This window comes from Martes martes, assembly GCF_963455335.1.
Source record: "Martes martes genome assembly, chromosome: 7".
Classification (NCBI taxonomy): Eukaryota; Metazoa; Chordata; class Mammalia; order Carnivora; family Mustelidae; genus Martes; species Martes martes.
Window position 1 is genome coordinate 96,445,939 of NC_137894.1, and position 20,139 is coordinate 96,466,077.

General features: G+C 40.6%; 3 protein-coding genes across 4 annotated transcripts; 2 read left to right on the forward strand and 1 right to left on the reverse strand.

Moving 5' to 3' along the window:
* Positions 1 to 2,033: 2,033 nt before the first annotated feature.
* LRR1 (leucine rich repeat protein 1) lies at positions 2,034 to 13,059 on the forward strand (the record flags this gene model as incomplete). Of its 2 annotated transcripts, XM_080808562.1 has the most annotated exons (5): positions 2,034 to 2,297; positions 5,791 to 5,889; positions 7,325 to 8,046; positions 10,981 to 12,419; positions 12,649 to 13,059. In XM_080808562.1, the coding sequence occupies 4 exons, from the start codon at positions 2,085 to 2,087 to the stop codon at positions 11,219 to 11,221; spliced, it is 1,275 nt and encodes a 424-aa protein (XP_080664688.1). In that variant the 3' UTR covers positions 11,222 to 12,419; positions 12,649 to 13,059. The 2 variants fall into 2 exon arrangements, with proteins under 2 accessions (XP_080664688.1, XP_080664689.1); XM_080808563.1 differs by lacking the exons at positions 7,325 to 8,046; positions 12,649 to 13,059 and having other exon boundaries at positions 2,085 to 2,297; positions 10,981 to 12,373.
* A 1,661-nt stretch (positions 13,060 to 14,720) lies between these two features.
* RPL36AL (ribosomal protein L36a like) lies at positions 14,721 to 16,065 on the reverse strand. The gene is made up of 2 exons (XM_080808566.1): positions 15,869 to 16,065; positions 14,721 to 15,148 (listed from the first exon to the last, which is right to left on the reverse strand). The coding sequence occupies exon 2, from the start codon at positions 15,129 to 15,131 to the stop codon at positions 14,811 to 14,813; it is 321 nt and encodes a 106-aa protein (XP_080664692.1). The 5' UTR covers positions 15,132 to 15,148; positions 15,869 to 16,065; the 3' UTR covers positions 14,721 to 14,810.
* On the forward strand, positions 16,063 to 19,624 carry MGAT2 (alpha-1,6-mannosyl-glycoprotein 2-beta-N-acetylglucosaminyltransferase). The gene has a single exon (XM_080808565.1). The coding sequence runs from the start codon at positions 16,554 to 16,556 to the stop codon at positions 17,892 to 17,894; it is 1,341 nt and encodes a 446-aa protein (XP_080664691.1). The 5' UTR covers positions 16,063 to 16,553; the 3' UTR covers positions 17,895 to 19,624.
* The last annotated feature ends 515 nt before the right edge of the window (positions 19,625 to 20,139 follow it).

Genomic DNA, 20,139 nt, shown 5'->3' on the forward strand with positions numbered 1-20,139 from the left:
AAATAAATGCCATATCCAAGTATTTCAGCCATTAAAAATGGGGACACCAAGGGGGAATGTTGGGGGGGAGGGAAAGAGATGAGATCTCAAAAACAAATATGTTTATTTTACTTTCAGTCCAATATTATTTTATGTAATATTATTTAATAAGATAATCTATTTTCTATATTTTGGGAAGCACACATCTTTGAAAATCTGGCAGTTAGGAAGATAAGTTTTTAACTGTACACACAGATGTGGGAAACAAAGGCAGAAGGAAATGTAGATAAAATTAAATCACCTTATAACCTACGAGATCTTGAGTCTTCTTTAACATTTGCAAGTCCTTTTGGAACCTCCCTTATCTTTACTTCCCCTAACCCAAAGTATATAATCACTTGCTCCTCAGAATCCTGGGGCAGTGGGGAGCAGCCCTAGATGCCTATGCCTGATGTCCAGGCAAAACCACCATTTCCCACAAAAGACCTCTCAAGAATTCTTTCTTGGCCATGGACTCCGGACCCTACCAACATTCAAAAAACTACATCAACACTATTGTTTTATTCTAAAATCACCTTGAAACTGTAACTTGTAACTTTCATATACTTAGATTATTTAACATGTAACTTGTAACTTTCATATACTTATTTAACATCTGATCACTGAATCCGTGTTTCATTTACCCAGGTTAGCACCAAATAGAGGGTTGGAGGTTTGTTATTGTTGTTATATTCTTGGTTTTTGTACATGTCTATTCTAATTGAAATTACATCAGCTTGTACATTTAAGATTTTCTCAGCTCCCAACTGTCCCTGAAAGTTCAGAGTGTATTTGAGGTACCTGTCATGCTTTAAGCTGGTTTTTTAATGTTTTACTCGAAGAACAAAAGTAGGTAATATCTGTAAAGTCTGTTCTTGAAAACTCTAAGGTGTCGTTTTAGTTTAGTTTTGTTTCCCTCTGGCCATGAGATTAGCTGTTGCTAAATGTGGAGTTGTGTTTTCATACTCTACATGCAAGAATAGAAAATGGGGGGAGGGGGGGAGTAGTGCTCTATTAATCACTAATTTTTAAAAACCAATTACGTTTTTCGGAACTAGAATCAACAGATAACACTTTAGGTTCAACATGTAAACAGGGATGTTCACTTAAGGATAAATCATTATAGGGTCATAATTTAATTGAAAATCGGTATTTCTGTAAATCATTTCACATTCGCTAAAGTACAGCTCAAACGAAATGAATGTTTAATAAAAGGTCGGTACGAAGGTGAGGTGAGAGAGGCGCCTAGGACACAAAATTTAAGGAGACAAGACTACGAACCTGAGAGCACCTCCTTCGCCCCGCCTACGGCCTAGCCCTCCATTAATAAATGTAATGAATTCGAAAGGCATATGGGGTCTGGACGGTCTTAACAAGTGTCAGATACGGTTAAGCCAGTCACTCCATCCAACCGCTACTAGGTATTTGTTCGACGGAAACCGCCAAGTCAAATACTGTCCTATCATTCAGTTCTGACCGGACAGGTGTTGCCTCCGGAGTGAGCGGAACCATCAAAAACAAAACAAACACCAGCCCATCAGCGCCAGGAAATGCCGCAATGGGCAGCTCGTAAAGTCCCAAGTTCCGAAGCTATGTAGGTAAAGACACTCTCCCTTTAGTAGGGGAGCACCCGCTTCCCTTTGGGAAACTCAACGACCGAACAAGCTCAGGAAACCCGTTAAGTGTCAACAGCGGAAACTAGAACTCCGCCCCAAACAATAACCACCAGCGCAGCCAGCCGCAAGCGTTCCTGGGAAAGGACGTTGCGCCTTCGCCAGTCGCCGGTATCGGGAGGCACGAGCCGAATCCTCAGGCGGCCGGTATCCGCGCTCCGCCGACCGGCCGCCGCAGTGAGGACTCGGCCCTGCAAGTGAAAGGGGAGGCAGGCGCCCCCGCAGATCCATAGAGCCGCCGTTCTGAGAAAATCCGAGCTGTGGCCACTCCGAGCAGGCAGGCAGATCCGGGGACAGCCCGCGCGCTCCAGGACCCCGGCGGCGGCGCGGCGCGGCGGGAAGGGGGAAGTTTCAAAGCCGAGTTCTGGATTTGGTTTGCAGCTGCTCGGAGAAATGAAGCTCCACTGCGACGTCGAGGTAGTCAGTCGGCATTTGCCGGCTTTGGGAATGAGGAACCGGGGTAAGGGCGTCCGGGCGGTGTTGAGCCTCTGTCAGCAGACGCCCAGGAGTCAGCCTCGGGCTGGGGCTCGGGGCGATAGAGGCGGCCCGCACCCCACCTGCCTGCTCATTTCCACCTTGAAGGACAAGCGCGGGACGCGCTATGAGGTGCGTGGACCGAACCGGGCCTGCCGCGGGAGTTGGCCACGAGCTCTTCCCTTTTGGGTCTCGCATGCTCGCCCGTTCCAGAGGTTGGAGCCTGTCCTGGGGGCAGATACCTGAGCCCCACCACCCTTCCCAGCCCTGGGCGTCTCCCTGTGAACCCGAAGGAGGAAAGCTTTTGAGAGGGCACCTTTTCGTTATTTTTCTTTCCCTTTTTTTTTTTTTTTTTGCCTTAAATTGACAGCCTTTCTATTCAGTAGTGGATGGTAACCCTGACCTTTTAAAGCCTCTGGAAACTCGGTCTGCGTGAAACTAAACTTTAAATGAAACAGCATTCCAGTTTGGGGGACCAGTAAAATAATTGCACTTTCGTTCAGTAAGTTTTTTTTCCCCCACGGTACTTTCGCTAGCTTTTTTTTTTTTTTTTTAAAGGCTTTAAATGATGCTGGATAGTATCCAAGGTCGCTAGACCAGATTAGTATAGTTATAGCAGTAATGCTTTGGGTTGCATCTTGATATTTTTATTGATGTTACTGGTTACTGCATCTCTCTCTCTCTCTCTCTCTTTTTCCTTAAATGTTTAACTTCCTAAGACTTGATTTTCTAGGGCGAGGGCTTTTTCTCATCTACAGAGCAGTAGTAAACTCTAAAAACAATTGGAAGTTGAAACAATTTTCAAAACACAAGTTTTATAAAATTCTTTCTCCTCATTTTACAAGGCACTATGTTATTTTGTCAGAATGACTGAAATACCCTTATGTCTAAATAAAGTTTATACATAAAAATGAGGGGGCAACTCATCTCCCACCTTTGCATCTCTTGTCCAGATTTTATACAGTTTCTGGGATTATTGCCTCATAGTGTTGTACTCCACAATGAATACTCTTAGTTGACAGATGTGTTTATTGCATCTCATTCAGAGATGCTTAATAATTGATACAGGCAGTTGAAAGTATAATTTCTCCTTTTTCATGGAATCAACTCATACAGTCTTTCAACTTGAAAGGACTTCAGCAATCACCCAACATTTTATAGGTTAGAAGACTGTAAGGTGACAGAAGGAAACTCGTAACAAGAATTGTGTCTCCCTTTTCTTCACCATTGTCTTCCGCAAAACCTCTGTCAAGCCCAGCTCAGGTAGTGTATATTTTTAAAAAGTCTGTAACGATCTCTTCCTTAAGGCTTAAGGTGCATTAGTAATGGTAGGTTGTGATCCTAGTCAAAACTTTATTGTGAACTATGAGTTTAAGGTTTACTGTGTGGAAGATGCAGTGGTAGATGCTGTGGGAGAATAAACTTAATTTAGTCACTATCCTTCCAAGACTAGAAAGGAAAAAACAAAAATTAGTGGTTGCACTACAAAGGTGGGCTATGATAAATGCTATAATAAAGATGTATAATAGTAAAGTATCAAAAAGCTAAATGAATTTCGTTACAGAGGCTTGAGAAAGTGGTTTTTGTTTTTTTTTTTAAGATTGATTGATTGATTTGAGAGAGAGCAGGAGCAGGGCAGAGGGAGAGGGACAGGCAGACTCCCTGCTGAGCAGGGAGCCAGATATGGGACTCAATCCGAGGACTCTGGGATCATGACCAAAGCTGAACGGAGATGCCTAACTGATTGAGCCACCCAGGCCCTGGAGAAAGGTTTTGTAGAAGAGGTAGTGGCACAGGGCTTGGGACATAGTGGGTGCTCAGTAAACGTTTGTTGGAAGAGTTAAAGTGGTGGTGTTGGTCCTGGGTCCTGAAAACTAGGTATTACTGCTAAGTGTGGAAGTATCTTGGGGATCTTTCTTATACCAACTTTTCTATTCCACTGTTCAGCTACTACCCATCTCACTGTAATTTCTAAATCTGTATCTTTAGCTAGTTCTCTCCTAATTTGCAACTCGAATCTTCTATTGATTGGAAATCTTCACTTAGATGTGTTGTAGCATTTCATACTCAAGATATCTAAAACTTAATTTTCTTTGCCACCCTAAATTTGCTTTTCTCTTGGAATTCTGCAACTCATTAAATAGTGCTCTGCTCTTGGGATGCCTGGGTGGCACAGTTGTTTGAGCATATGCCTTCAGCTCAGTTCATGATTATGGGGTCCTGGGATCAAACCCTAAGTCAGACTCAGAGGGGAGTCTGCCTCTCCCTCTGCTGCTCCCACCTCATGTTTTCTCTCTCAAATAGATATATCTTTAAAAAAAAAAAAAAAAGTGTTCTACCCAGAAGCCTTAAAGTTTTTACATTCCCACATCTAATAAAATACTGAATTTTTTCAGTTCTACTGCATAGGTATCTTTCAGATTTTCATACCTCCTTCTGTCCCAACTGCAGTCTAAACCACCATTAACCCTTCCTTGGCTAGTCTCTTAAAAGATGCTCCTATTTCTACCCTCCCCCATCCTAATTCCCCCTCCCCCAAAGTTCGTTCTTACACTGTGGTTAAAGGGAAGTTATCAAAGTGTAGATCTATATTCACAACTTCAAGTTGTTCAGTGGATATCATTAGCAGGATAAAATCCAAAATTCTTGACATGGTTTACAAAACCTTTCAGCCTTCGGTCTCTACCTGTCTGGGTTCACTTGCCTCTTCACTGAATCCTTTAGCCATATTGAACTTGTTTCAGCTCCTCACAGCTGCCAAACTCCCTAGCCTTCAAGGCTTTGTACACATTTTTCCTTATCGGTATGCTATTCCCTCTCTCTCCCCAGTATCTTTACTTGCCCAACATCTCCTAATCTTTCAGTTCTCACCTTTAAGGTCACCTTCTTTTCCCTAGACCAGGTAAGATTCCTTTGCTATATAAGGTCTTAGAGCAATCTCTAATTCCCTTATCTTAATATTTGTTGTGCTTATATTGCTTACTTAATAATTGTCTCTCATCAGACTGACAACTTTATAAATGTAAGTATCATGTTGGTTTTTTTCACTACTATTGTTTCAACACCCCCGACATAGTACCCGGTACAGAGTGGCTTTTCAGTAAATAGTTGTTGAAGTCTAAAGCAGAAGCAACATTTGTCATTAGAAATTTTTGAGCACCTATTATGTGTCAGTCACTGTTGTGCCTCCGTGGATACAGTATCGAACAAAGGAAACAAGATTCCTGGTTTCTTGGAGTTTATAATCTTGTGGGAGTGTGTCCACTTGGGACTAATGGACTGAAGTTAAGAAGGCAAGTAACTACTATTGGCAGCTCCTACTACGGTCACATAGTTGGAATAGGAGAAAAGGAGCATTCTCCCAAACGGAATTCACAGGAAAGGGTTACTGGGCTGATAAAACAGTAGTATCTACCAGAAGCTAGATAAGAAATGTAGCTACCCAAATGCTTTAAAAAAAAAAAAAAAAGAAAAGAAAAAACCCACAATGAAATTAAAACTAAAAACCACAAAACTCCCAGACTCGAATAAAAAGGCTGGCAAAGTGACTGGCACATTCTAGTTGTAATAAATATTGAAGCACAATACCTGGTTTTGTTCTTTTTTTCTCATTGGTTTTAAGCAGCTAAAGGAGAACATTGAGCAGTTCTTCACCAAATTTATGGATGAGGGGAAAGCTACTGTTCGGTTAAAGGAGCCTCCTGTAGATATCTGTCTAAATAAGGTATGGTATTAAAAACACTAATGGTTAGGTTGGTTGACTGTATTTTCTTTATAGAAAAGGCTATTAGAGCATCCAGATATCCCACTTAGCTGAACAGGGATGGACACTTGACAGATGTGTTTAAAGAAGCAATGGCAGCTTCTCTGGCATGCTTGCCCAGCTCTGAAAGTGCAGAGAGAGTATGCAGGATGGGGAGGAAGGAAGGAGAATGACTTAGCTCTGTGCTCCAGATGGAGCCTTATGGTGTTCTTAGAAGGGAACTCTATAAGGCCAGTGGCACAAGTCTACATTTTGCCAGCATAATCAGGTTGCAAATCTAAATTTGATGTAAAAAAAGATAAAATGCAATTAGGACAATTTAGGGGGTGTTATATTTATTATCATTTTAGAAAATACTTAAACCATTAAAATAAATTTTTCTAAAATGATTTACTTATTTTAGAGAGAGAGGGAGGGAGGGAGGGAGGAAGAGAGAATCTCAAGCAGACTCCAAGCTGAGTTCGGAGCCCAATGTGGGGCTCGATCTCATGACCCTGATATCATGACCTGAGCCAAAACCAGGAGTCAGATACTTAATGGACTTAAGCCACCCATGCACCCCTAAAGATTTTATTTTTAAGTAATCTCTACACCTAATGTGGGACTCGGACCTACAACCCCAAGGTCAAGAGCTGCATGCTTCACCAAATGAGCCAGCAAGGTGCCCCATCTCAGTTCATCTTAAACCCATCTTTTTTTCTTTTTTTAACAGTGTTATTTATTTGGGGGCACCTGGGTGGCTCAGTGGGTTAAAGCCTCTGCCTTCAGCTCAGGTCATGATCTCAGGGTCCTGGGATCGAGCCCCACATCGGGCTCTCTGCTCAGCAGGTAGCCTGTTTCCCTTCCTCTCTCTCTGCCTGCCTTCCTGCCTACTTGTGATCTCTGTCTGTCAAATAAATAAAATCGTTTAATAAATAAATATTTATTTGATAGAACACAAGTTGGGGAAGTAGCAGGCAGGAAGAAGGGAGAAGCAGGCTCCCCCCTGAGCCGGGAGCCCTACATGGGGCTGGATCCCAGGACACTGGGATCATGACCTGAGTAGAAGGCAGCTGCTTAATGACTGAGCCACCCAGGAACCCCAAACCCAAGTCTTAACTGGAATCTTTTCATGCTTTCCCATCTTATTTTATGCTCTTTTGGTTCCTTTTTGAATGGTTTTATTTAGAGTGTGTCTTTCAACATAACCTTTTTTCAGAAATTTTCAAAGTTTTTGTATCTATATTGAAATTTAGTCAAAATAAAGTGCTAAAAAATTATTTTTACTGCCATTTTCATGAAATGATTGCACCATTTTGCATGTATAATTTTATAGAATTTGTTGTATGATGAATTAGCATGCATGTATTATCTAAAATGGAATTTATAATTGTATGACTTATTTTTATTTATTCAGGCCAATTCCAGCAGTTTAAAAAGTTTCCTTTCAGCTGTGAGACTGGCTCATAGAGGTTGTGATATTGAAGCACCACTTACAACCTTCACACCAGTGAAGACTTCAGAGTTTGAAAAATTTAAAACTAAAATGGTTATCACATCCAAAAAGGACTATCCTCTAAGCAAGAACTTTCCATATTCTCTGGAACATCTTCAGACTTCTTATTGTGGGCTTGTCCGAATTGATATGCGTATGCTTTGCTTAAGAAACCTGAGGAAATTAGACTTGAGTCACAACCATATAAAAAAGCTTCCAGCTACAATTGGAGACCTCATCCATCTTCAAGAACTTAACTTGAATGACAATCACTTGGAGTCATTTAGTGTAGCCCTGTGTCAATCTACACTCCAGACGTCACTTCGGAGTTTGGATCTCAGCAAGAACAAAATTAAGGCACTACCTGTGCAGTTTTGCCAGCTCCGAGAACTTACAGATTTGAAACTTGACGATAATGAATTGATTCGATTTCCTTTCAAGATGGGACAGTTGACAAAACTGCGTTTTTTGTCAGCAGCTCGAAATAAGCTTCCCTTTTTGCCTAGTGAATTTAAAAATTTATCCCTTGAGTACTTGGATCTTTTTGGAAATACTTTTGAACAACCAAAAGTCCTTCCGATTATAATGCTGCAAACGCCATTAACTTTATTGGAATCTTCTGCACAAGCGGTATTATATAATAGGTAAGACTTTAATAGTCATAAAATGTGGTATCTAGCATTCTAGTATTCTCATTATCCTCATTGTAATAGTCACAGTCTTTAACATAGTTTACAATGGTGTGCACAAACTGGCCCCTTGCACCAGTGACCTTCTTGGTGCCCCTTACCCCTGCTTGGAATGCTTTTCTTCCAGAAGGTTCATAGCTCACTTTCTCACTTCATTCAATTATCTTCCCACGTGGCACCCAGAAAGGCCTTTCCTGACTCTGTTTAAAGTTTGATCCCCCACCCCCTTACACTGCTTGACTTTTTTGTCATGGGATTTATTACCTGGCATTACATATTTTTTAACATTTGTTTTTCTGTCAGTTTTCCCCACTATAATGTAAGATCCATGAGGGCATGGACTTTGTCTTATTACTTATTACTTACTGTTTCCCCAGGGCCTAAAATGTAATATTCCTCTGTTCCTACCATGTATTAGGCTCTTAATATTTGAATGAACGAATGAATGGCACTTGTTTCTCCAAGAGTGGTCCCTGACCAACAGTATCAGAATCACCTAGGAACTTGTTAGAGATGCGAGGTTTTAACTCCACTACAGACCTATTGAATCAGAAAATCTGAGAGTGGGTGTGTTTTCATCAGTCCTTCCAGGTAGTATTGATGCACTCTAAAGTTTGAGAATTACAATCTGGCACAGTGGTCAAGTGTGGTCTTTGGAGTCAGACTTGAGTTTGATTCCTGGCTTTACCCCTTAGTGTGGCTTTAGCAAGTTATTAAACCTCTTTTGATTCAATTTCTCATCTGTGAAACAGGAATAATAATACCCACTTTACATAGTTGTGAGGATAAAGGAGATAATACTTTGGCATATAGTAGGACTCAATAGCTGTTGGTTCTCTTCCCCCTTGTCTTTGAACACTAACTGCACTTGGTTTCATAAGACCCCAAATTCCATGCTTCTTTCATATAGGAGACTAAGATGTAGACCAAATTATTATCGAGTGCCCATAAAATAGTAGGAAGGCCATATTTCAGAGACGGGATTGGTTTTTTAGTGGGTAGAGAGGATTAAAAAAAAAAACAAACCCATGGGCCTAGAAAAATACACAGAATTTTGCATACAGCTTTATAATGCTCGTGGACCCTGACTGAAATCAATTACAACCCTCCCTCCTCACCATTTGTATTTAAGAGCTCTTAGTTTAAAGTGGTGATTCTCAAACTTTATTTCACATTTGGAGTCACCTGAGGAGCTTTTAAAAATTCTGATGATTTGAGACACCTGGCTGGCTCAGAACTGACATCCAACATAGAAAAGTGGAAGGAAAAAATAGGTGATCAAAATGTGATATGATAAGGAAGGTAGAAAAATAACTTGATAGTGGTGAATGATATAGCATGTGGTATTTACATTGTTTTTTAAACTTGACCTCTACTGGTATATGTTCTTTTGAGGTGACCTTAATTTTTACTAATGTATAGTTTTGCATGTTTTCAGCCCGCTTGTTATAAAAAGAATACCGATCCAAAACTATGAGAACAATGCCTTTATCTAGCTGCTGGTAAATTGCCCTAACTACTGGTTACAAACAAAGTTATGGTCTATTAGAAAAATTTGTGGGAATTTAAATTATGTTAGATAGAAAATACAGTTTTTAACTGTTAACTATTTCCCTAGGCTATAACCAACAGCCTGAAAGAGATAAACATAAACATGTGGTAGACACTTCCTAGCACAGCTTTTTGTTTTTGTTTTTGTTTTTTTTAAAGATTTTATTTATTTGACAGACAGAGATCACAAGTAGGCAGAGAGGCAGGCAGAGAGAGAGGAAGGGAAACAGGCTACCTGCTGAGCAGAGAGCCCGATGTGGGGCTCGATCCCAGGACCCTGAGATCATGACCTGAGCCAAAGGCAGAGGTTTTAACCCACTGAGCCACCCAGGCGCCCCCTAGCACAGTTTTTTTTTTTTTTAATTGTTATTTATACAAGCAAGAAATTAGTACATGTGAAAAAAATGAATTGCAAACAAGGCTGGTCACTAATCCCTTATGAAAAGGAAACTTTTTTATTTGATAATGTATCTTTTCAGGCTCTTTCTAAAAGGGTTTTGAACCCCAGTTTAAATTATGAGTAGGTTTTATTTATTTGTTGAAAAAGATCTGAACACCTATTATGTGCCAGCCTAAGTTAGGGACCAGAGAACAAAGCATAGACTCTGTGGGAGACAGACAAAGTGACTTGGGGCCTGGTTGAGTTTGGGGGAAGGAGTTGGACAGTGGGTAGGCAACCTCAAAAGACCATCTTACAGTGGCTCAGAGATGAGGGTAAATAGTTTGACTTGATTTTAATTGCATTGGGCATCACTGGAAATTTTAAGTAGGAAGGGTGAGTGATTTAAGCAAGCTGAGGTAAACCTTACTGGCTTAGCCAGCCAGTAAATTAAAACAAATACCCCAAACAATAAGTGTTTTAAATCTGTTTCACAGTTTAAAAGTCCCTTTTGCACAGTGGATGCCTAGGAGAGTATTTGGATTTATTTACATAAATGTTTCTTCACAAATAGAACTCAGTAATTTTCCCATTACCATTATGAGAATTGTGTAACAGAACTGTACCTTTAAATGATCATGTTATACTGGTCTTACAGTGTATATCCATAAAGGACAGATGACTCTCTGCACTCTATTCCATGGGTTTTGCTATTAACTGACGGTGCTAAAAGATACTTTATGGAGTAGTATAGGTATACAATATGTCGTATGGTGTTTTTAGTATATTTTCCCCATTCTTAACTGTTTGGAAGGGAGGACAATATACTGAGTCACTTAATTAAAAATCTTATTTTTCCATGGTTATAACTCAGTGTCCAGTAATTCATGACCTATTGCATGAAGTTCTGAATCTAGTAGTGTATTAAAAAATATTTTTTGAACTTTTTTTCCCAATAGGATTCCATATGGCTCTCATATCATTCCTTTTCATCTTTGCCAAGATTTGGATACTGCAAAAACCTGTGTTTGTGGAAGATTCTGTCTAAACTCTTTTATTCAGGGAACTACTACTATGAATCTACACTCTGTTGCTCACACTGTGGTCTTAGTAGATAATATGGGTGGTACTGAAGCACCTGTTATGTCTTACTTCTGTTCTCTAGCCTGTTATGTAAATTCTTGTGATATGTTAAAGTAATAGGTGATACTACAAAAAGAAATTCCATTTAGTTACAGATCAGTTTGGGATTCATTTGTGGTTTAACTGTGTCAAACTGGAGAAAGGGAAGCCTTTCATATACTTGAGGGGAAGATGTTACTCTAACATTTTCAATCATTTGACTGTAAAACCTTAATTTCATTAAAACCTATTTAATTTCATTGTGAAGAAACGATTTTATCAGTTTATTGCACTTGTATTGATTTCAACCTAGTGTTTCCAGAATGGGTTGTGCGTTATCTTTTAATGTTAAACAGATATTGATCCCTATCACTCCAGTCATAGAGTTTTCTTAACAATTTTCTTCTTGAGTTTCAATTAAAGAAATTGAGTACCTATATGTAGAAAATATACTTTGAAGGACTAAGATAGTCTAAATTTTAGTGAAAACTTGTTTGGTATGAAACCACATAAGCATACCACTTTTTGTGTTTTTCGAGTATATTATTCTACGTATGGAATTCTATATTCAAGCATAAAGTTGGAGCTGCTTTGGGATAAACATACTTCAGCTTTTATAGGTTTTATAATGTTACATCTTTGTTGTGATTTCTGTTTTTTAACCTCCAGAGTTGGAACACGGTTTTAAGGTTGGGTAGGAGTTAAAAATTGCTACTTTTTACTGACTACATTCTGTATTTGAAGGTTGTTCTTTTTTCTGTTTATTATTTTAGTCACTTAATATTTTTATTTTTTAATTTAAAAAGTGGTAATACACCAGCTAAACTCTGATGAGGATTTGAACCAGGAGAAAGGAATGGAAAATGAAGCTGCTTGAAAAAATTGTGGAAAATGAAATCAGAACTGCTCCATTCTGTTCATTCCTATGGCCCTTCTTCAGATCAGCCTCTTTTTTAGATCATTGCAGTAGCCTCATAACCGGTTTCTGGGAACAAAGGAAGTAAAAGTTACTAGAGAAAACCATCTCTGGTGTTAGCATACCATTGCTGCTTTGGTCCTGGACTTACGGTTAGTCTGTGTAAGACTATTTCTTATGGCTTAGGTAGCTGCTACTTCCTCTGTCCTAAAATATTTATTTGGAACATTTTATTCTTTTCTGAAATTACAAGTATTCCTGAGTAAATACGGTTTTAACTGTTAGAAGATTTTTATTAAAACTTTATGTATAGGATCTCTAAAATGTAGTTTCTTCTCAGAGTGGATTTTTTCGTCCAGAGTAATTCTTTTTTTTTTTTTTTTTTTTTTTTTTTTTTAAAGATTTTATTTATTTATTTGACAGACAGAGATCACAAGTAGGCAGAGAGGCAGGCAGAGAGAGGAAGGAAAGCAGGCTTCCTGCTGAGCAGAAAGCCTGATGTGGGGCTCGATCCCAGGACCCTGGGATCCTGACCTGAGCTGAAGGCAGTGGCTTAACCCACTGAGCCACCCAGGTGCCCCTCGTCCAGAGTAATTCTTGGGTGACCTTAAATTTGTTTTGCTTGTGGTCAAATTCTTCCTGCAAAAAAGATTTCCATAAAATTTCTAGTTTTCATTTTAAAAAATCATATATAATGCAAAAATGGCTTACATTAAAAAGAGCTGCATTTAGCTCCATCTTTGTTCCAGTTGTTTTACATACAGTATTTGATTTAATCCTCACAAATTACCCTAGGAGGTACCATGAACCCAGACCAGATTTTAAGCCCAGGTTTTATATACCTTCTAAAGTTAATTCACTTAAGCTCTTAAAACCAAGAATTCTATAATTAAATAAAACATCTTAGGTTTGCTAAACTCAAAATGTTGAAGGATTACCCATAAATATTATGTAACTACATTAAAGCATTGCTCTTTTAAAAATGTATTGTGGCATATTTAACACGTGTATATCTGATTTTTTACATGTTCTTGTAGAAGTTATTTTTATTTTTTTTATTTATTTGAGAGACGAGCAGAGGAAGTGGGAGAGCAGACTCTTTACAGAGCAGTAAGCCCAGGACCCTGGGAACATGACCTGAATCAAAGGCAGACACTTGACTGAGCCACTCAGGTGCTCCAGAAGTTTTTCAACAAATGCAGAAGTGTCTGTGTTGGGACTAAGTGCCAACCAGCTGTTAGTCCTACACCCTAGCCCTTTGCATTATTCATCTACAAACCATCCCATGTAAATATCTTGGCCAACTTAAAATTCTTGTACAAAATGCAGAATTTGTCTTCTCATAAACCATACCCTTTGTCATTCTTTCCTTTTGATACTCATGTTTTGCCTTCTGTGTGTTACAAGGCTCACTTCTTTAACTTTCAGCTTTCCATTCTATTTTCAGTGGTAACTGCATACTTTCTCAAACCTCCTAATAACCAGTAAGTTTTAACATTTGAGTATCTCCAGGATGGCTTCTTAAAGAATCAAAAAACAGTTTATGCCATCATGGACTCACTGTTTTTTCACTAGCTTCAGAATGTCTTTCAGTTAGAAGTCAGTTTTAAACTCGTGCCTTACATTCAGGACCAGTCTATCACAGTGCTGTCCAAAAAAACTGATGGAAATGTGTATCTGTGTTGTCCAGTAGGTTGGCCACTCAGCATATGTAGCTATTGAGCACTAAATATAACTAGTGTAACTGAAGAACTGCATTTTTCTTTTAAAATATCTATGTAGGGGCACCTGGGTGGTTCAGTGGGTTAAAGCCTCTGCCTTCGGCTCGGGTCATGATCCCAGGGTCCTGGGATTGAGACCCGAATTGGGCTCTCTGCTCCGCAGGGAGCCTGCTTCCTCTCTCTCTGCCTGCCTCTCTGCCTACTTGTGATCTCTCTCTGTCAAATGAACAAAATCTTTTGAAAAATCTATGTATAGCTAGTGGTCCCTACTGGACACCAACTTGCAAGTTAGCTCTTACACCCCAACTTGGATACTCTGTCTGCCCCATTCAGTATGCTATACGCAGGTCTAATTTATCCTCCTCATTTACTTTTTTCAAAATCTGATTTAGACCTTTCCCAGCAGCTCATCAGCTGTAAATATGAATTCACCAACACATTGATTTGAAATTGACCAGAAAATGAATGTTTTTTTCCCTGCTATGTGATTTATATCCATAACCTAGTTTATAAAGTTGGGAGGTGGGACTCCTGTCTTCTTTATATATAAATACAAAATTCCAATTTTGTGGAACTAAATCTAAGTAAGAATTTGATAATAAGGGGCACTTGGGTGCCTCAGTCATTAGGCGTCTGCCTTCAGCTCAGGTCATGATCCCAGAATCCTGGGATGGAGCCCCACATCGGGCTCCCTGCTGGATGGGAAGCCTACTTCTCCCTCTACCACCCCCACCCCTGCTTGTGTTCCCTCTCTCCCTGTCTGTCAAATAAATAAAAATCTTTAAAATATATATATATATATATATATATATATATATTTTTTTTTTTTTTTAAGATAAACCCTAGTTCATTGACAAATTTTCTGTTATTTTGAATCACATTAAGCATGTGATTCAATTCACTAAGCATGTCATTCTATTTAGATTTAAAACAAAAACAGTTGGGTAAAAATATCACTTTATTTTCATACAGGTAATTTTTCTACAGGGTCAACATTTTCTTCTCAAAAATAAAAGAAGAAACTCAAAGCTTAGAACTGGATCACTTGGCCCTTTCTCTTCTTATCTCCTCCCAGTTCAAAATGCTTGCATCTCTTAATGGCCAGCATCCTCTTGGATCTGCAGTTAGGTTCAACACATTCAAGCCTCAGCACAATCTTCTTTGTGGTTTTAGCCTTCTTCCGGAAAATTGGCTTTGTCTGCCCACCATAGCCACTCTGCTTCCGATCATAGCGCCTCTTTCCTTGGGCATAAAGGGAATCTTTGCCCTTCTTATACTGGGTCACTTTGTGAGGCTGATGCTTTCCACACTTCTTACAGAAAGTCCTTCGGGTTTTAGGAACGTTGACCATCTCTGCAGCAGCGCTGTCTGCACGATGAAAATGTAAAACATTTGAAGTTAAAGTAGCAAACTTCAAACATTTTTAATAAAGTGCTTTAAAAATATAGGAAAACATTACATATGGCAGTAATGTATAAACCCACCAAGTATTCCTTTTACCTATGACAATACAAAAGTGCACACCTTTTTGTTATGTCCAGAGCATTTATGGAATGAGACTCACTAAAAATCAGCTAAAAGCAGCACAGGGGCGCCCAACAGCCAGTTCCCTGTACAAAGTGGGTTCCTTTGGAGCTTAATTTACTGTGGCCGTCCCAAAAGGCGTAGTGGTGGTTATCTGATTTTCTTTCTCAGAGAGGTCCATAGCTAGAGTCTCCGACTCTTCCTCACACCCTTTTCCTCCATGTTCTAGCTCCCGGCTATGCCCGGTTCAGTGCGTGGTTTCGGTCAGTAGCTCCAGATACCGCCCGCTTCCGTTCCTTCTCCGGGAACCGGAGCTGTCTGGTTTCACTTTTCCCCTCCGAAGCACCATCACCCGTGAGCAGCGTTCAAAGCTGACGTGTCCCTCAATAAGTATCTCCCGGCCCACTATCCGCCATTCGTGAGCCCCTTTCCGAGGGGAGAAGCCCGTTAACTCTGCCAAGGCAGCGGGTCTCGCCCTCCAGCTCCTACAAGGGCCTGGTCCATCCCCAGATTCTGAGCACTGGAGGTTCCTGCTGAAAGCGCTACACTCCCGTCTTAGCTTACCGGGAAACTCGGCAACCACGGTCCTCGCCTCGCTCTGCTCGCGCCTAACAGGAAAGGAAGGATGAAGCGGAAGTAGGAACTGAGCGTGAGCGACAGTGCTACGGACCAATAGGCAGCAGGCAGCGGCGGCCCGTCGTCTCCGGACGCGTCCGGGAATCTCCAACCAGCGGCCCAGGGGGCGGGCCGGAGGGGTGTGGGCCGGAGGACCGCGGCGGTCCGCGGGCCAGTCGCGGGTTGTCAGAACGGTCGCCGCCGGAGTGGGGCGAGGCTGCGTCGCTCGGTCTTGGCGGTCTGGGGCCCGCGTAAGGATGAGAGCGCAGAGGACGCAGGGCCGCTGGAGGCGCAGGTAACCAAGCGGGGTGCGGTGGGGCCGCGGCGAGACTTCTTCCGGGACCGGGGCTGAATGGAGAGGACCGAGGCGACGCCGAGCCGCGGCTCCTAGCGGCGGGGCCGCTGCCCGAGCTGCAGCTGCCAGGCGAGGATGTGTGGAGCCCGGGCGGCGCGGGGGAACTGAGACCCTTCGGGCCCCTGGACCCCCGGGGCCCGGGATGAGTTAGCTGGGGCAGCCGCGGGGGCCAGTTCTGACTGCTACAGGCCAAGGCGACGGCCACCACCCGCCCGCCCCTTCTGTGCAGAAGCCGCTAGCTCTTTTTTGCGCCCGTCCGCGCTCCCTGCCCTGGAGACCATGAGGTTCCGCATCTATAAGCGGAAGGTGCTGATCCTGACGCTCGTGGTGGCCGCCTGCGGCTTCGTCCTCTGGAGCAGCAATGGGCGACAAAGGAAGAGCGAGGCCCTCGCCCCGCCGCTGCTGGACGCAGAGCCCGCGCGAGGTGCGGGCGGCCGGGGCGGGGACCATTCTGCTGTGTCCGTGGGCATCCGCCGGGTCTCCAACGAGTCGGCTGCTCCTCTGGTCCCGGCGGCCCCGCAGCCTGAGGCAGACAACCTGACGCTGCGGTACAGGTCCCTGGTGTACCAGCTGAACTTTGACCAGACGCTGAGGAATGTAGATAAGGCCGGCTCCTGGGCGCCTCGAGAGCTGGTGCTGGTGGTCCAGGTGCACAACCGGCCCGATTACCTCAGACTGCTGCTGGACTCACTCCGAAAAGCCCAGGGTATTGACAACGTCCTCGTCATCTTTAGCCATGACTTCTGGTCGACAGAGATCAATCAGCTGATCGCTGGGGTGGATTTCTGTCCGGTTCTGCAGGTGTTCTTTCCTTTCAGCATTCAGTTGTACCCCAACGAGTTTCCAGGCAGCGACCCCAGAGATTGCCCCAGAGATCTGGAGAAGAATGCAGCTTTGAAGATGGGATGCATTAATGCTGAGTATCCCGACTCCTTTGGCCACTATAGAGAGGCTAAGTTCTCCCAAACCAAACACCATTGGTGGTGGAAGCTGCATTTTGTATGGGAAAGGGTCAAAGTTCTTCGAGACTATACTGGCCTCATACTTTTCCTAGAGGAAGATCACTACTTAGCCCCAGACTTTTACCATGTCTTCAAAAAGATGTGGAAGTTAAAGCAGGAGGAGTGTCCTGAGTGTGATGTTCTCTCCCTGGGGACCTATACGGCCATTCGAAGTTTCCATGGCATTGCTGACAAGGTAGATGTGAAAACTTGGAAATCCACAGAGCACAATATGGGTCTAGCCTTGACCCGGGATGCATATCAGAAGCTGATTGAGTGCACAGACACTTTCTGTACTTATGATGATTATAACTGGGACTGGACTCTTCAATATTTAACTGTATCTTGTCTTCCAAAATTCTGGAAAGTGCTGGTTCCTCAAGTTCCTAGGATATTTCATGCTGGAGACTGTGGTATGCACCACAAGAAAACCTGTAGACCATCCACCCAGAGTGCCCAAATTGAGTCACTCTTAAATAATAACAAACAGTACTTGTTTCCAGAAACTCTAATTATCAGTGAGAAATTTGTGGCAGCCATTTCCCCACCTAGGAAAAATGGAGGGTGGGGAGATATTAGGGACCATGAACTCTGTAAAAGTTATAGAAGACTGCAGTGAAAAATCACAATTACAAAAACAAAAGTCACAGTCTTCTATTTTTGATATTTGTCCAAACAGAATATACAATTGAATAAAAGGGTTTAGGAACTGGTTTCTGCTTTAATACAGAAAAAAAATTCTTGTAAAAGATGTCCAAATATAGTAATCTTTTCCTTCTATGTCTGATTAAAATTTAAACACAAGTTTTCATTTTGGGAGTTGGGTTTTAAAGTTCAATCTCTATCTGCTAAAGGTAATCATTTATTAATTGGTAAAAAGAAAAGGAAATTTTATTTAAGTTGCATCTATTAATCTTTTTATCTGGAACTTTGTACACTTTTCCACTTTCAAAACTTATTTTAAGTACAGCAGACTTTATTTAAAATTGTCATAGCAGTAAAAAGTATTACAATGGAATTGTTAGTATTAATGGAACAAGCCCATTTTCACTCTTGACAGGGTAACTAGGAAGGGATTGCTTCACTGGTTTTATAGTACAAAAGTTATGTTTGTTAAATGCCCTATCAGAACAGACATTTTCAGTATTACAGATTCCTGTATTATTGTGTTAAGATTTGCCTGTGCTTTGGAGCCTTCATAGAACACACTTTCTTTTGGAATGTATTTGATTGATAAGAAAGTTTAAACACTGTTTTCACCTTAATGTAGAAATACAATGGGTTTTTTTTTTCTTTTAGTGCTGCCAAAATAAAATACTCATTTTTGCATAAAAAGGTTCATAATTATTTTGCAGAATAAATTTTGTTTACCCTTTACACCAAAATTCAGTGAAGGCATTCTAGAAGTTTTTAAAGTTTACATCTTCATGTGTACTGTTTGTACATCATATAACTGAGTTTGAAATAAAGAAAACCCCACTCTTGACAATGTATTCCTTTTAGAAGACACTGGCTTTCAAATTACCCAAGCATAGATAATGAACAATAAAAAGCTGCTGTGTAAGTGAAATACAGCCTAAATTGTTTTCAAAAGCCAGAAATGATAGAAAGTTCAGTCATGCCAAAGTGAAACATGTTCCAGTGCCAGCTTTATTTTAACTGAAATCATACTTTTTAAAAGGATAGACACGGTAAATAATAGGAAACATGCTTAAAATTTATTCCATATTTCTTGTGGAAGTTTCTCTTAATAGTATATAATTGCATTCAACCCGAAGTTACACAGAGACTAATTTCTGTATAGTTAGGACATCATTTCATTCTAAGAAGATGGTGTATTAAATGGACAATTTTGAAATTATTTCATCAAATTAAGAGTCATACTATGTTTGAGAAATGCATGTGGTTGTTAAATGTGGAACAAATAGTTCTCTTGCTTTATGAGCTACCTTTATATTACTGTCATAGCCCAGTTTGGTTCCAAATTTTATAGGGGGTTATAAATGCCAATCAGGATGAATTGTCATGCTTTGTACTAGCTTTTGGTGCTCTGATTTGACTTTCAGCAGTTCAGAGGACTAAAAAAATTAATGTCCAGGACTAAGGTAGGCCAGAAGTTTGAATTATTTTGAATCAGAAAAAGATCATTGATAAACTAGGTCATGGTTTTGGGGTCAGCAATTAGATCAACAAATATTTTCCTTTATACATTTCGTTCATGCTGTACTAAAAATTTTTGTGAGAAAAAAATCTCTTTGGATTTTCTCCTGGCCTCCAATATAAATATTAATAACTTAACCACTGTTAAGATGAATTATCTATTGCCCTCTTTTAGATATTACAACCAAAACTAACTAGAAAACACTGGCTCTTTGGTTTCTTTTCATGTAATATAGTGAAGACAATTTTGCTATGGGAGCAAATTCCCAGATTTTCTAGTTGTTCTAAAATTCATAAGTGCCGGGGTGCCTAGCTGGCTTAGTTGGTGGAGTGTATGATTCTTGATCTCAGGGTTGTAAGTTCAAGCCCTATGTTTGGGTAGAGAGATTACTTAAAAGCTTTAAAAAAATTCATAAATGTATCTATAAAACCAAGAAATGTTTTAATACTGTAATAGTAACTTCCAAAAACATCTTTTAAGAAGTTGAATTTTAAAGGCATCACTATATAACCTGTATAACTATATATACATGCGTGTGTGTGGCACACATAAAATACAGAGGTGAAGCAAAAATACTAAATTTCATTCAATGTATCTGTATCATAATGGGATGGTTAATATTGGTTAGTAAAGTTCTAAGAATGTTTCAAGCATAAATAATCATATTTAGTGAAACATAAATGCATAGTTTTGAGATTCTACC

Excerpts from the sequence above, each read along its gene's own strand:
- RPL36AL (XM_080808566.1), bottom strand. The coding sequence starts at position 15,131 with ATGGTCAACGTTCCTAAAACCCGAAGGACTTTCTGTAAGAAGTGTGGA.
- MGAT2 (XM_080808565.1), top strand. The coding sequence starts at position 16,554 with ATGAGGTTCCGCATCTATAAGCGGAAGGTGCTGATCCTGACGCTCGTG.